At 40.7% G+C, this 16,147-nt stretch overlaps 1 protein-coding gene across 2 annotated transcripts in view; it reads right to left on the bottom strand.

The window, feature by feature from the left end:
• MROH2B (maestro heat like repeat family member 2B) overlaps positions 1–16,147 on the bottom strand; it is a 56,552-nt gene that overhangs the window by 14,296 nt on the left and 26,109 nt on the right. For both annotated transcript variants that reach the window (XR_011530344.1, XM_070586902.1), the window contains exons 19-29: positions 15,381–15,497; positions 12,733–12,840; positions 12,030–12,182; positions 9,724–9,750; positions 8,886–9,005; positions 8,586–8,665; positions 3,502–3,637; positions 3,312–3,407; positions 2,960–3,049; positions 2,477–2,597; positions 985–1,082 (exon numbers count right to left, since the gene is read on the bottom strand). Coding sequence is in view for 1 of the 2 variants with exons in the window: in XM_070586902.1 (XP_070443003.1) it covers positions 985–1,082; positions 2,477–2,597; positions 2,960–3,049; positions 3,312–3,407; positions 3,502–3,637; positions 8,586–8,665; positions 8,886–9,005; positions 9,724–9,750; positions 12,030–12,182; positions 12,733–12,840; positions 15,381–15,497 (1,146 nt within the window). In the remaining variant the exon portion in view is untranslated. The remainder of the gene's footprint in view (positions 1–984; positions 1,083–2,476; positions 2,598–2,959; positions 3,050–3,311; positions 3,408–3,501; positions 3,638–8,585; positions 8,666–8,885; positions 9,006–9,723; positions 9,751–12,029; positions 12,183–12,732; positions 12,841–15,380; positions 15,498–16,147) is intronic.

The following is a 16,147-nucleotide window of genomic DNA, read 5'->3' as shown; positions in this document are numbered from 1 at the left end:
ATGACTGATTTTGTTGGACCCTTTCCTGCCATCTGTGGATAATTGCCATAATGCACTTATAAATCTGCAATGTCTACATTAGGAATGATGCCACCTCACATGAGAGTGCCCTTGTGTGTTTCACAAGTGGCATAGTTGTATGTAGTGGGCCTGAAATCAAAACCCTCTGCTGGCTTTTGATTTCAATTGGAGTAAAAACCAAGGTCCTTCACAAGGCCTGGAAGGCACCTCAGTCAGCCCTTGGCTACCACTTGGGTCTCATTATCCACTTCTTTTTCCACCTCAGGGCTTTTGTACTTGCTATTTCTCCTCTGCCTGGAATGATCTTTTCCAGATGTCTCCATGGTTCTCTCTTTCAGAGTAGGCTTTTCCAGGGGATTATCCTACTCTTACTCTCTATTCCCTTAACTTTATGTTTCTCAATTATAACTACTTGATATGTTATTTCTTTGGCTGACTCCATCTACTAGGATGCAAGCTGAACGAGGGCAGGCATTTTGTCTTTTTCTATTCTTAGAGCCTAGAACAAAGTCTGGCACATGGTAGATGAACAGGACACATTAGGTGAGTGAACAAATGATTGAATAAATGAATGAATTGGTCAACCAATCCTCATAACCACTCTGAGAAGTAAGTTAGGCATTTTTTTGAAGATTAGGAGACTGAGTTTCAAGAAGAACACACGAGAGCTTATCTGACGGACTCCAGGCTATTATTCCTTCCACTCCATGCCACCGCCTCCCTCACCCCGGAAAGGTCTTTTTGGTTCACAACATTTCCCAGAGTGTAAAATGATCAGTAGCAGGTGCTGACTGGGCCCTTGTGCCCGGAGTCAATAAATGACAGAACAAAGGTCTTTCTTTCGTTCAACTTGAATGGCTAGACGGTTGCCCTCCTCGGTAGTGGTGAGTACACAGCTTCCTCATTTGAAAACCAACCCAGGATCATCTTTACATCCCTTGGCCAGTCCTCTGTATCTATTACCTTTGCTATTTTAGAAGAAATCTTGATCTGGACATGCACATCATCACTTTGCAGGCCTTCCTGCAAACCCTGCAGTCTTTCCACTTCCAGGCGAATGCCTAAAATCAATGAAGGGAGACGGATGTAAGAGTTCAAAGACCCGATAAGGGCTGAGGAGGCTGGCTGTATTTTGATGTGACGCTAATTCAGCTGCTGGACGCCTTTAACAAACACACTAAAGCCTGTCTGATGAGATGGTGAGCATAAGACCAAACAGGTATTGAGTAGTTTTTACACGCTGCGCACCATACTAAATATAAATACTCTGCATACAATGATCTCATTTATTACTCATAAAGATCACTGGAGGCAGACTCTCCCGTTATTTGCCGATGAGAAAGTTGAGGCAGAGAGACGTGAAGCCATTTGGCCATGGTCATGCAGTGAGTGAAAACAGGAGAGTTGGAATTTGAACCTGGTCTGTCTGATACCAGCGCCCAGGCTCTTACGACTCTGCCATCCCGCTCTCTTTGTTGGAGTTCCATTCTGCGGTGAGACACTTTGGGGAAAATGGAAAGGTAACTATTGTAATAGGAGCATCAGCAACTGCATAAGTGATCGTCAATACAGTTTTTAAATGCAGACTTATTCCATCTCTATTCTAGAGCTGCAGAATGGTTTTCTCTTTTTGACTGACTACCACACATCCCCAACCAAATCCCACCTTTTGGCTTTAACACGTTTTTCTTCTATGAATCTTAGGCTTGTAATAGCTCTGCGTCCCTAGCATCAGAACAGTGCTTGGCACATGGAAAGGCATTCAGTAAATATTTTCCGAGTACCTAAATGAACGAAGAGCTGAACATAGGTATGAGATGGCATTAAAGCTAGACCGAGGGCTCCTGGCTGCACTGGGCGAACCACAGTGCAGAGCTGTTCTTGGTGAGACACCTGCTGTTTTAAGCTAGAAGGAGGCCAGGTTTCAGCCTGAGACTGAGGTTTTAAAGTTCCCTACATTTACTGATGCTGACAGTTATTCACACCTACTCTGAGAGCAGACAGAGGTCCTGTTAGGCAAGCTGGAGAAATCTCCACAACGTTATTTTCAGAGAACTTTGAAAGTCACTTAGCACCGGAATAATGGTGCAATTTCTTCCTGAAGAAAACCATGTAATAGAGGAAGCATTGCTAATATGCCCAATTGCTCAGCAATTTAAATCGGACACTCTCAAAACATTTTCCCAGCTTTAATGGATCTTTATGATGCTTTGGTGTTATCATCTTTATTTTAAAAAAAGAAAAACAGAGCTACCAAGGAAAAAAGACCCAACAGAGACAAATTCTGTGATATAATTAAGGTATTAGAACTCAGAAATGGCTGGCCTAGGGGAAGAGAGAGAGAGAGAGAGAGAGAAGAGGAAAGAGAGAGACATAGATGTATAAGGAGAAAAAGTGAGAACAAAAGAAAAGAGATATCTTTTCTTCATTTGTGTGTTTCTCATCTTTTGCTCACCTTTTATACAGAACAGACCAATAGCCGAGCTAGCAGCTGCCTGACGGATGGTGGGCAGGGTGTCACAGGAGTGAGGAGCCAGGAGACCGAGGAGCGAGCCGATTTTAAACTCCTCTGGTGCCTGCAGGACAAAGGGGGGGCCCCCAAGGTGATTGGGTGGCTTGATGAGATCCCAGGATATTCCCAACACTGGATACTAAGCCCCTTGTTTTCTCCCTGCAGGTCCTTAGAATGAAATTGAATCTTGAACTTTCCTTTTAAGGGCAGTGGAAAAGCAAGCAAGCATGCAAAGACAACCAAATAGCTCACTCCAGGAGTACTTGCTGCCTCCTGGGGCTAGGGGAGACCTCCTGGGTGGTTCTCTGGAAAGCCCTCCATTCTGGGACTGGAGGTCCATCACGCAGGGCTTTGGGATTCCAGAGGCTTCAGAGATCCCTGCTGTTAGCAAGCAGTGAAATCTATTCATTCCAAGGAATTACGTACCTCAATATCATTTGTCAGCACTTGTGCAGTGATCTGGAAGGCTCTTTCTCTTTCCCAGTCTTTTTGTGAAACAAGCCACATTCGGAGAAGCTGTTGGTCAAAGAATAAACATCCTTTCTTTAGTATTCTTCATATTCAGTCATTCACATTCTCTCGCTCTTGCTCTCTCCCTGCCTCTTCAGTAACAGGGTGCTCACCTCCCCCCACACACTTTTTAAGTGGACTGGCCCTATGGGATGGGTTAAGTGGGTCAGGCTGGACGTCTCCCTGTGAAGAGGGTGAGGTAGGGTTTGGAGCAGAGCCGCAGAGATGAGGGAATATGGGAATCAGTTTGAGCGGAGGCCCCACTCACGTTAAACATTTCGTGACAGTCGTCTGCTTTCACATTATCCCAGATCATGGTCCGCAGCAGCTTCCCTAGAGCGTCCATCGATCGTTCATAGAGAAACTGAAATCAAATGTGAGTGTGAGTGTCAGGCTGAGGTGAGAGAGTGAAGGCTCCCTGCGGTTCTTTATTCTCCTCGGGCCTCACCCCCACATACAGTGATGCGCTCCTTGTCCTTGTCTGTCTCGCCCTCATTTTTGAGTTTTTCCAGAGGTGGAAGGGGCAGCAGCCTCCGAACATTCTCTTCAAGAATATTAAGATTGTCATTTAGTGAAAGCTGAGGTTTCAGTTTACTGAAACGAGAACCACGTGGAGGGATGGATATTATGATGACAAACAAAACATAACCCACTAGAGTTCCCAAGAATTGCTAATCACATCTGAAGGGGTCAGATACATTTTCTGACTTGTTGGGATGTCGAGGGAGGTAGTGACAGGAATAGAGAGAGACTGGGGACGTGGAGTCAGACTGTACTGGTGAGCACAGTCAACATGCCTCAGTTCTAACTTATTGGAATGATAAACGTCATTACTTGCTTTGCATTACTTAACCCTTTATTATATGATCTGTGGTAACATTAACCTACTTGCTTTCTTCCACACTTGGTGTGCGCGTGTGTGTGTTTGTAAGAGAGAGAAAGAGCAGTGAGTTTTATCAATTTCATATGTTCTTTCATGTTATATGTAGTGTCACACATACTATAGGTTCTTATGAATGCACAATTGAATAAATGATATTGGAATCTTCCTTCCTCCCTCCCTCCCTCTCTCCCTCTCTCTTTTTCTGTCTTTCTTTCTCCCTGACATTTACTAGTGACATCATGAGGATATAAACAAACTTGGACATAACTTGGGAAAATAAAAATGTTCAATAAACATGAAAAACCCCATTTGTTATTAAATGTAAATTAAGAATACGATAACACTTGTCAGTGAACAAATTAGCAAAGAAAATAAAAATGATGACACTGTCAGGGCAGGGTGAAATTGGTTCTCTCACAGGAGAGTAAAACTCAGTACCAACTGGACAACTCCATTGAAAATGTTAAATGTGCTCACATATGCTGAACAGTCTTCTCATCCTTATTATATGGCTGACTTTTAAAAAAAATCAACTTATTGAGGTATAATTGATGCACAACAAACTACGTCCATTTAAAGTGTACAATTAAATGAGTTTTACAGCCATAAAACTACCACTCTACTCAACACAGAGCATTCCTATCACTCCCAGTTTCCCTTCTGCCCCTTTGCAGTTCCTCTCTCCCTCCACCCTGGCCCCAAGCAACCACTGATTTGCTTTCTATCATTAGAAATTAGTTTGCAAGTTCTATAGGTGTCCCATCCAAGTGAGGGTGGCCGTTACCAACATCTGGGTACTGAACGCTTGAGTTGTGGCTGGTCTGATTTAAGGTATGCTGTAATTATAAACCTCACTAGACTTTGAAGATTTGCTATAAAAAATCATATAAATTGTCTCATTACTTTTTAATATTGAATATATGTTGAAACAATATACTGAACGTATTAGATTAAAAAATAATTATTAAAATTCATTTAACTTATTTCTTTTCACATGTTTAAAAGAGGCTACTAGAAAAATTTTAAATGACATATGTGAGTTGTAGTATATTTCTACTTGACAACACTGTTCAAGAGCCTGGTTAATTCTTAATTCATCTTCAAAGTTTATTTATTTGAGTTTTCTTCAAACCTCCCTCAACTTTACAAATATGGCAACTTGTGCCTTCCCTTATCTTGCTTCTTACCATATTTTAGAGAAATCACGTCGATGTGTTTTGCATCTATTTTCCTCAGTAGGCAAAACTCCTTCAGGGCAAGGCCACATTTTGTTCAACACTATCCTTTAGAACCTAGCTCAATGCCTGATACATGGATGCAACTCAATACTATTTGTTGAACCAACTGTCAACTTTTATAATTAAAAGTTGAGAAGGCACTTTTTGCACAAAGGTGTTCACTAAAGCATTATTTATAGTTTTTAGAAACAAGCCACAATTAAATATGGCAAAAGGAGTTTGGATAAGTAATATGAGGTGTACCTATACAACAAACTATTAGGCAGCTATTAAGAATGATATTTGTTACCTCAACATAACAAAGATCATATATGAAAAGCCCAGAGCTATCACCATACTCAATGGTGAAAGACTAACAACTTTCCCTCTAAGATTGGGAACAAGACAAGGATGCTTGCTTTTGCCACTTCTATTTAACATAGTACTAGAAGTTCTGGCCAGAGTGATTAAGCAAGAAAAAAGAAATAAAAGGCATCCAGATTGGAAAGGAAGAAACAAAACTGTCTCTGTTTGCAGATGACATGATCTTATATATAGAAAACCCTCAAGACTCCACAACAAAACTATTAGAACTAATAAATTCAGCAAAATTGCAGAATACAAAAATCAATACACAAAAATCAGTTGCATTTCTATATACTAATGATGAACAATGAAAGAAAATTAACAATTCCATTTAAAATAGCATCAAAAAGAATAAAATACTTAGAAATAAACTTGACCAAGGAATTGAAAGACTTGTACACTGAAAACCACATAACTTTGCTAAAGAAAATTAAAGAAGATAAAAAGAAATGGAAACACATTCCATGCTCATGGATTCTAGTACTTACCATTGTTAAGATGTCCATACTTCCCAAAGCAATATACAGATTTAATGCAATCACTATCAAAATCCGAATGGTACTTTTTGCAGAAATAACAAAATCCATCCTAAAATTCATATGGAATCTCAAAGGATCCTAAATAATCAAAACAATCTTGAAAAAGAACACAGTTAGAGGTCTCATGCTTCCTGGTTTCAAAACTTCTTACAAAACCACAGTAATCAAAAAAGTGTGGTACTGGCATGAACTGACAAACATATAGACCAGTGGAATAGAATAGACAGCCCAGAAATAAATTCTAGCATAGGGGGCAGCCCCGTGGCCAAGTGGTTAAGTTAACTCGCTCTGCTTCAGAGGCCCATGGTTTCACCAGTTTGGATCCCAGGTGTGGACCTAGCACTGCTCATCCAGCCATGCTGAGGCAGTGCCCCACAGAGCAGAGCCAGAAGGACCTACAACTAGAATATACAACTACGTACTGGGGGGCTTTGGGGAGAAGAAGAAGAAAAAAAAAAGGATTGGTAACAGATGTTAGCTCAGGTGCCAATCTCTAAGAAAAAAAAATTCTAGCATATATGGTCAAGTGATTTTCAACAAGGGTTCTGAGACCATTCAATGAGAGAAAGAAAAGTCTTTTCAACAAATGGTTTTGGGAAAAATGGATATCCACACTCAAAAGAATGAAGTTGGACACTTTCCTTATACTATATACAAAAATCAACTCAAAATAAATCAAAGACCTAAATGTAAGAGCTAAAACTATTTAACTCTTAGAAGAAAACATGGGGGGACTCTTCATGATATTGGATTTGGCAATGATTTCTTGGATATGACACTAAAAGCACAGGCAATAAAAGTACAAATAGACAAATAGGACTACAACAAAATTAAAAACTTCTGTACATCAAAGGACATAATTAATAGAGTAAAAAGACAACTTTTGAAATGGGAGAAATACTTGCAAATCATATATTTGATGAGGGGCTAATATCCAGAATATATAAAGGACTCCTACAACTCAACAACAGCAAAAAGTAAAGAACTGATACGAAAATGGGCAAAGGAGTTGAATAGATGTTTCTCCAAAGAAGATATACAAATAGACAGTAAGTATAGGAAAAGATGCTCAAAGTCACTAATCATTTGGGGAAATGCAACTTAAAACCACAATGAGATACCACCTTACACGCAGTAGGATGGCTACTATTAAAAAAAGCAAACAGAAAATGTGTTGGCAAGAAAATGAAAAAATTAGAACCCTTGTGCACTGTTGATGGGAACGGAAAATGGTGCCACTGCTATAAAAAACAGTATGGTGGTCCCTGAAAAAATTAAAAATCAAATTACCATCTGATCCAGCAATCCTACTTTTGGGTATATACCCAGAAGAATTCAAAGCAGGATCTGGAAGAGATATTTGCCTGCCCAAGTTCATAGCAGTCTTATCCATAATAGCCAAAATGTGAAAACAACCTATCAGATGAATGTCCATCAGACGAATAGATTAACAAAATATGGGATACACATAAAATGAAATATTATTTGCCCTTATAAAGGAATGAAGTTCTGATGCATGCTACAACATGGATGGATCTTGAGGACACTATTCTAAGTGAATAAGCCAGGTACCAAAAGACAAATATTGTATGATGTCTGTTACATGAGGTACTTAAAGTATAAACTTCATAGAGACAGAAAGCAGAATGGTGGTTGCCCGGGGCTGACGGGAGGAGGGAATGAAGAGCTGTTGTTAACAGATATAGAGTTTCCGTTTGGTAAAATGAAGAGTTCTGAAGATCAGACGCACGACAGTGTGAATGCACTTAACACTCCTGAACTGTACACTGGAAAATGGCTACGATGGTAAATTTTGTGTTATGTGTATTTTACCACAATTAAAAAAATTTTAATGGGGAAAGAATAACGTTTGTTAAGAATTGGTAATAATGTGGAAACATGTAAGGCAAAATGAGACAAAGCAGGATGAGAACTCATATGCAGAGTAGAACCCCAACTCTGTAACCAGGAGGGAAGACCAGAAGCAAAGACTTGAAGGAAATATACCAAAATGTTGACAACAGGGGGAGGATTAGGGTGATTTTTATTATTTCTAAAAACTTTCTATAGTTTCCAAGTTTTAACAGTGAATTTCTATTTTTTTTTTTTTTTTTTTTTTTACTGCAGGGGAAAATATTATTTTAAAAATTTGCTTCAACTTATTTTCTCCTTCAGGCTTGTTGCTGCCAGCCAACTAGGACGTGATTAAAGCTTTCATAAGTTTTTAATGGGAAGAGCAAAATTTGCCTCCAGGCCAAGACCTAGGAAGAGAAATTTCCCTTTGCACAGAAATTTCAGTTCTCATATATCAATAAATCTGACTCATTAAGTAGCTCCTTAGGCCCTGCCAGTCATCAAATAATCAGCCTCTCAGGCAGTTCTGTAACTCCGGAAAGAGAAAAAGCCCCTATTTAAAATAACCCATTGATGAACTGAGTTCATTTCTGGGAGGGGGTGCTGACGGGTAAGTCAGTTCATCAGGAGGCGGATATGGGGGAGGAAACATTTTTTCAATGAGAACCACAGCAATTCTCTACCTGAGGTATCTGATGGCGATTAAGGCTTTCCACCGAACAGGGCTAGCTAAGGAATCCAGGGGCTCGTCTCTGATGAAGTCCTGCAATACAAACAAGGAGGTGAAGTGTCTCAGAAAGGATCGGGGAGCTTCTAGATGCAGCTGCAACCTCATGGGATGGTTGGGTGTCCTATGGCAGAAATACGGCAGAGATATGTTCCTTGGGGCTGGCAAGTAGTTTAACTCATATTTTAAAAGAGAGCCTTGTACTCTTGGTAATGGACTTCTCAGGGCCTTGCCGGTGTCCTCTCTGCACACTCACCAGCATGTAACCCAGCAGGACCTCCTTGTAGGAAAACTTGAACCCTTGATCCTCAGCATCTTGGACAGCTATGCCAATCTCAGTGATACTTCTTGTGAAACTCATTTGCACATCCATGTCCTAAAGGAAAATGATTCATGGTGCAAGCCAAGGTCTTAGGCACCACAGCTGATTTTATAAACACTTGACCTAGGGTTGAAATCCGTGCCCAGATAGGAGCAAGAATCTCTGCTCCTTTTGCCATCTCTACCTGAGTCTAAGACGTAAGTTTCAGGGACGTTGAAAAACAGAGGTCAATCTCTAACCACCTCCTCCCCTCATGGACGAGGTTTCTTTACAGCAACGGCTTTCAAACTTTTGTGACCATAAACCACAGTAGTAAACAGTCTACAGTTCCACCCAGTACTTACATGCACAAAATATATATAATGTATAACTGAAATAAAAGTTTTGTGATACTTATCACTATATGCAATGTACTCTTCTATTTCCTTTTATTTCATTACAAAACATTTACTGGTTGTGATCTATTAGATCTGCTAAATTGATTTCATGGTCTACTGGTGGGTCACAACCTACAGTTCTGAAAACACTGCTCTAGTTTATAGCCTAACTTCCAAACCATCTGAAACCAAATACAGCTCCTTGTTCTGTCCTAGACTAGGCTCAGGGATCCTGGCTTCAGAATTGGATTACTTTGTTATAGACTGGGAACCTTTCCTCGGGAATCAAATCAAGAGGATAGCTATGCTTACTCGCCTTCCAGGGAGCATGATTTATATTCAAATATATTTATATTCAAATATATGTATTCAAATATATTAAATAAATCGCATACCTTGTTCATCACAGACATGCCCAGGACCTGAAACACCAAAGTGAAAACAGATACTAGAGCAGCAGTTAGAGTTCCCTCACCCCAACAGAAAGACCCATCCACTAGCCTGAAGGGCAACAGCGAAGCAGGACAAGGGGCGGGGCCGTCCGCTTCCTCCTCCATTTTCAAAGTGAGACCTTGTACGTTCGCAGATCCTTTCCCCCAAGTGAGTCATGACCAAGCTACAGAAGGCAGCATCAAAATGTCAAGGCTTTGGGTTTTCAGCCTTCACAGTCAGTTTCAAGAGGTTCTGCCAGACTTTGGTAAGAAAAAGGGAAAAGGCTCTTGGGGGAAAGAGCAGTGAAAAGTTACAAAATGAAAGTTAATAGGGCAGCTAACTTTGGAACTGAGAATACAGTCAGTTCTGCTGTAACACTTGTGTTGAAAATGCAAATCTGTTCCAAGGAAATCGATATAGGAGGGAACGCTTTGAGCATATACTGAGCTTGTGTTTCTCATGCACCCTTTTTTCTGTGACAGCAAGAAGGTGCAGCAGCTGAACTGAGCCGCGTAGGAATACTCAAAGCGCACACACCCGCAAGCACACACGCACGACTTCAGACATGTGTGTGTTATGAGCCACTCCCATCCAAATCTGGCCTTACAACTGTCCTTCAGATTTCAGGTAACCCTCCTTCCCGCCACCATCTCATAAGAACTCACAATTTTCACAACTGACTTCAAGTGTTTTTCAAGAAAAAGTGCCACAATTTTTTATAGCATTTTTGTATTTCTTAATTAGTTTTTTAAAAATTGTTTTTAAAATTAGATTCCTGTCTTTTTAATATGTCATTGATGGGGTCTTTTGAAAGTTGCGCCTCTCACTTCGTTCCCCCATAATCTCTATGGTTTTCCTTGTACTATCTTGTGCATTTCCTGTGTTATAGCAGAACTGACTGTACCTTGAAAGTATACATTCTTCTTTATTTAAAACATCTTTATCTCTTTCCTTTATTTTTATCATAATTTTTCTCAATGATGGACTAAAATTAATGTAACGTAAAACATCTTTTTTAAATGATGTTTTCGGTTCTCATCAGTTCTTATTAAATTTTGGGTACATCGGAATCACCTTTCAAGGAGCGTGATAAAAATACAAGTGATCCATCTCTGACGATGGTGATTCATTAGGGCTCTCTATTTTTAATAGACTTTCCAGGTAATTCTCATGAAACTGAAGTGTGCAGGTCACTGCCCTCCACTTTCCAATAACATATACTTAGATCTACGATATCGTGAGCTCCCTAGGATTCCATTCTTATCACATACACACGTGAATAAATGTCAAGAGCACAGATTTATACAATGGTTGGTTTGAGGAGGGCACAGAAGAGGAGATAAGGGAGCGTCAGGTACAGTCCCTAGCATCAAGGTGCCGACAATCTAATGAGGGAAGCAGATGTGCACGTAATCAATGAAAGCTCCGCAGACCTGGCTGTGGACAAGAATCATTCGTAAATCTTTTAAAAATAAAGATGTCAGACTCCATCCCAGACCTACTGAATCAACTTCCATAGAAAGTGACTCTGGGAAGCTATACTTTACGCTTGATCCCTAGGTGACTCTTAGGTGGCTAACTTGGTACTGTCAGCAAAATGGCTGAATTGACAATAGGTATAAAGCACTTTACTAAGGATACAGAAAGGTCCTATGGGAGACAGAAATGATCAGAGGAATTCCAACTCAATGCGGTGGTTCCAAGGCAGGGACGTTCTTGGCATGTCTGAGGAACATCAGGGATGCTCAGGGTGGCTGGGATGAGTGTGGAGGGGGAAAATAGCACAACATGAGGTGGATTGAGTAGATTGATATATGACGTATTTTATTCATTTAAAAACATAGATGTGGCACTTAGCATTTGTGAGGCACTGTTTTAGGTGGTTTATCAATATTACCACGTAAAAGGTTAAACAACTATTACAGGCAGACTATTGCAGGGAAGTAACAAGTCAGCTGCCCTACAGTAGTGCAGGAATGATTATTTTCAGTTCAAAGGCGGTGAGACCACTATGGGTACAACTGATCTAGGAAGGCATCCTGGAGTGGGAAGACATGAACTGCCCGAGGTCTTAGGAAAGAAGCAAACCACCTAACCCTGTTTCAGAATAAATTTCTCTGTTCCCGTATGTTCTCATCCTCCAAACATACCAGATCTTATCTTTCCTTTGGCCTGTATCCTTTGAGCATGAAAATTCCCAAGAGCTGAGCCCCTCCAAGGTTTGGATACTCCAACCTGGAAAACGAGGCAGCCCTGTGTTGGCCGTTACCTGAGAGCACTGGCCATAAAGAAACAGGACTTGGGATACAATGTCTTGGTCGAGCCTGGTGAGGAGTTGAGTCTTGGGAGCGTGGAGGGCCACCACTCCGTAGATCACCATGACGTCGGTCTTGGTCAGGCTCTTTTTCCCAGAAAAAATACCCTGAAGATGAGGAAAGAGAGATGAAAATTATGACTGAAGGAGTTTCCTTTTCGCTCACGTTTTTTCTTAATCCTATGGACCACTACTGAGATTAAGAAGTGGGACAGGGATGATTAAAATTAGTCTAAAACTGATGCTCTTGCTTGTCCAAATTGAAACACCTAGGATTGTGCTGTGGAGCTCTCCAGCTTTAACAGAGGTATCTGTGAGAAGCTTGAGTTAATTTTTACTTATTGAGTCCCTCTCCTTCAGGGAAGTAGAGTGTATGCAATGGAAAGGGTCCATGAGGCCCGAACAGCTGGCAGAGGGACAAACCTAGGCACACACAGGGTTCCTTAGGCCCTTCCAGGTCAGCATTAGTGACAGGAAATGGAGTCAACTTGTTATATAGCTGGTCATTCTACAGGGCCTGGGCTCAGACAGTTCTGACCTGGAATGAAGATCTGGGGGCAAGAATAAGCATAATACGGAGAAGGGATATTCATTGAGCGAATCGGTGTTCGTTCTTGCAACGACCTAGTGCTTTGGAGTGGAAGATTATTCTTTTTACCTTACATCGATTCATGAAAAACTTTTCCCGATCTTGGAATGTTTTAAGAACTTTTAAAACAATATCAAAGTGTTTCTCGGCACAGTAGCCTAAAATTGATGTTATTCCCTAAAATCAGAAAAGATATGAGATTTTGAGTTTTACCGGGCAACAAATATTTATTGAGCACCTATTGTGTGTCAGGCACTCTTCTAGGTGCCGGGGAGACAATAGTGAACAGAACACACTGACTCCCTGTCCTTGTGGAGTGTACAACCTTGTGGAGTGTGTGACAGTGACATTAAGTAAACCCATCAATTCAGTAAACATGTAAATGTATGTTAGAATGTTACATACTGATAAGTGCTATGGAGATAAGAAAAGAGAATAGAGACTGCAGGTTTGGGGGAGCTTGCAGAGAAGGCCTCATTAACAGGTAACATTTAGCAGAGCCCTGAAATAAGTGAGGGAATGAGCTATTGGACTATCTGGGAAGAACAGTTCCAAACCGTGAGAAGGTGAGTGCAAAGGCCCTGAGGTCCACCAAGGGAGACCAAGTGAATGATCAAGGAGAAGAGCAGTGCAAGATGAGGTCAGAGAGGAGGTAGGGGTTGGTTTGAGTGGGGCCCTTTAGACTGCATTCAAGATTTTGTATTTTTTTTCTTAGATTGGTGGAAAGCCCAGGGCTGTTTTTTGAGCTAGAGTTGACTGACATTTACAAAGGATCACTCTGCTGCTAAAGCTTTGTTATATCTTAAGTAGTTAAGTTTTTGAACACTGGTAGCTCCTGTTGCACTCTCTAAGGTTATCTTCTCCTTACCCACATTGTCCCCTCTCCGATTCTCTAGCCCCAGGCTGATTTCACCACAGTACCTACATGGCAGTTTGTTCATGAAAACTGTTAAATTTCACTTGGTTGCATAACCCCGCTAGAGTCACTGTGAGAACTCAGGGACTAGACCATTGTCACCAAGGTCTCAACCAGCACTGTTCTTGGTCCTTGGATGTCAGGCCACACATCCTCTGTCACCAGAAGATGCCTGGAAGAATTCCTTAAAGGCTTGTGGCCTGACATCGCTGTGCTCCTTGGTCATGGCTTAAGATACAAACCCGTCTGTATCTTTTATCCTCTTTGTGCTCCCGCCTCATAATGCTCTGTGTTTCTCCTCTCTCAACTCATCTTCCTAACTTCTTGTCTCCTTCCCCAACTTTTTCACTCTGTGATCTGTGTCCCATTGTCCTTCTGTCATTTAAGTCTGGGAAAACCCAAGCCCTGGGTAAATTTGACTCTCTAATTTACTGATCATCTGTCCCCACACCTGGTCTTCTGGATGCTGCTAGAGAACAAGTGACACCACAGAGACAATCAGTAGCGGTAGAAGATGATTTCAACCCCAACTTGGCCCTCAAATCTGCACACTTTCCCTTGGTCTTATTTCTGTCTCCAGTTTCTCACAGTTGCATTCTTAATCTTAAATTTCCTCCCCTGAAACTTCTCACTCAGCCCTCTCCAGGAATAGGAGCTTCGAGAAGTGTTCTATTTTCCCTTATTTTACTTTGGAGGCACCTGAGGAATACAGATAGTATATTGTGGAGCCAAGATTTGAGTCCAGCTAGTCTGATGCCAGAATCTGGGCTCCGGCGTTATGTGAGCCATGCTTAGGAGACGGAAAGTCAATGGGCTCATGAGATTAAGAAAGTTGCGTATTAACACCTTACCCACCTAGAAGTCATTTACTAAGTGACTCAGTGTGGGGGACACACTCGAGAACTTGAAGTGAAGTTAAATGAAAAAGGAATTTGAAAAACTCAAATGGAAGTCACAAAGTTTGTGAAACCCTCAGACCTTGAATGAGAGTCTGATTGTGTGCTCATATCTAAAATAAACGTACTTTGTTTCCTATCCTATAGCAGAAGTAAAAGGGCAACTTGGATGGGGAAAGTGGTGTTAGAAATACCAAGAGCAATAAATGACAAGTGAATATTTGACAAGAAAAAGAAGGAACAATAGCCATACAAGAGCAGTTTCAAAACTTCAGTAAGTTTAGTGGTTTCCGGACATTTACTATTGGAGAAAGAACCCTAAACACCTCATAATTTCTGAGGAGAGTATGTAACACAACGCATTAAATAAAATAATTTATTTTATACTAGGCAGCCTTTATTAGCCTGAGGAGTTTTCTTTTTCGTTTTTTTTCAAATATACATCCTCTCCCTCCTCCACGTTCACATGTCCTCTCCAGTCTAGGCTAGGATGGGAATAGGTAAAAGGGCTTTGCCAAAGCTCTCCAGGTTCCACTTATTTTTACTCTAGGTTGAAAACCAATGGTATTATAAGATTACCTTTGGCTTGTAAATTCAATGATTTTGATGTTTATGATCATACTCTTAAGTTATAAAGCCAATGCCAAAATATATTAAAGATGCTCATGTTGAGTAAGAAGGATTGAAATTCATTTTTCAATATTTTCACAAACCTGGTTAAATAATGGAGTATCAATATTTAAACAGGAAAGTGTCGTTTTCCTGAAAACTTCTGTTGGACTATTCTGAATGTATTTGTGGATAATTTTGAATAAGCGAGACATTATCATAAGAACTGTCAGAGGTTTTCTGGGTGGAATGAATTCTCTTTGTCCTAAGAGGAAATTGAGAGAAAGGAGTCCCACCTGTCGTTGGTCTCCCAGTTGGTTGGGAGAAATCAGAAATTCCCTAATCTGTGAGCTTACAAAGTCTGTATCTTGGCAGGATGCTAAGGTGGTTCCCAAGGCTTTCCAAAGGAATCTCTAGAAAACAAAAGACAAGCACCAGAATGTTAAAGACTGGAAAGCAAGACTCTAATGAAAAGTGGAGAGTTAAAACAGTCATCCAAAGGAAAGAAATTGGGGTGACTTAATGACTGCTTAATAACCGTGCACTTCAAGTATCATTTCTTCTTGAAAGTGTCCTGTCCCCCAGGCTCTGTCCTTTACCTGTGCCCTCCTCTTCACACCTCCATGGTTGTGCCCCGCCATTGCAATGCCTTTCGCTCCCTCTTGTAATTTATTACTTTCCTGTTTGTCTCTATGCTCAGAATTTCAGTCCTTGGTAGCAGATGGTCTTATTGATTAGCTCCGGTATACAGTCACTGGTAGCAAATAAATGCTTGATAAATGCTTATTGAATAAACATGCTCAATGAAAATAGGGTTATTTTGAAGATGCCATTATATATTCTCAACCTCCAAAGTATATCAACTTAGTTTATGGTTTAGGAGATTTAACCTATAACAGTTTTGAAAATAATACTTTGTGCACTCTACTGTTATCTCTCTCCCAGGAGTAGAGAAAGTGGTCCAGAAGTGCTGTCAGAAAGGTGTTAAGGGTGAAGAAAAGTCACGTCTGAACTGATGCATACACATCATGTCTTTAGTAGGGAACTCTCAGTACATTGGGGA

The sequence above is a fragment of the Equus przewalskii genome, chromosome 20, assembly GCF_037783145.1.
Source record: "Equus przewalskii isolate Varuska chromosome 20, EquPr2, whole genome shotgun sequence".
Taxonomy (NCBI): domain Eukaryota; kingdom Metazoa; phylum Chordata; class Mammalia; order Perissodactyla; family Equidae; genus Equus; species Equus przewalskii.
The sequence above is the reverse complement of the archived record's forward strand: the minus strand, read 5'-3'. Positions and strand labels throughout refer to the sequence as shown.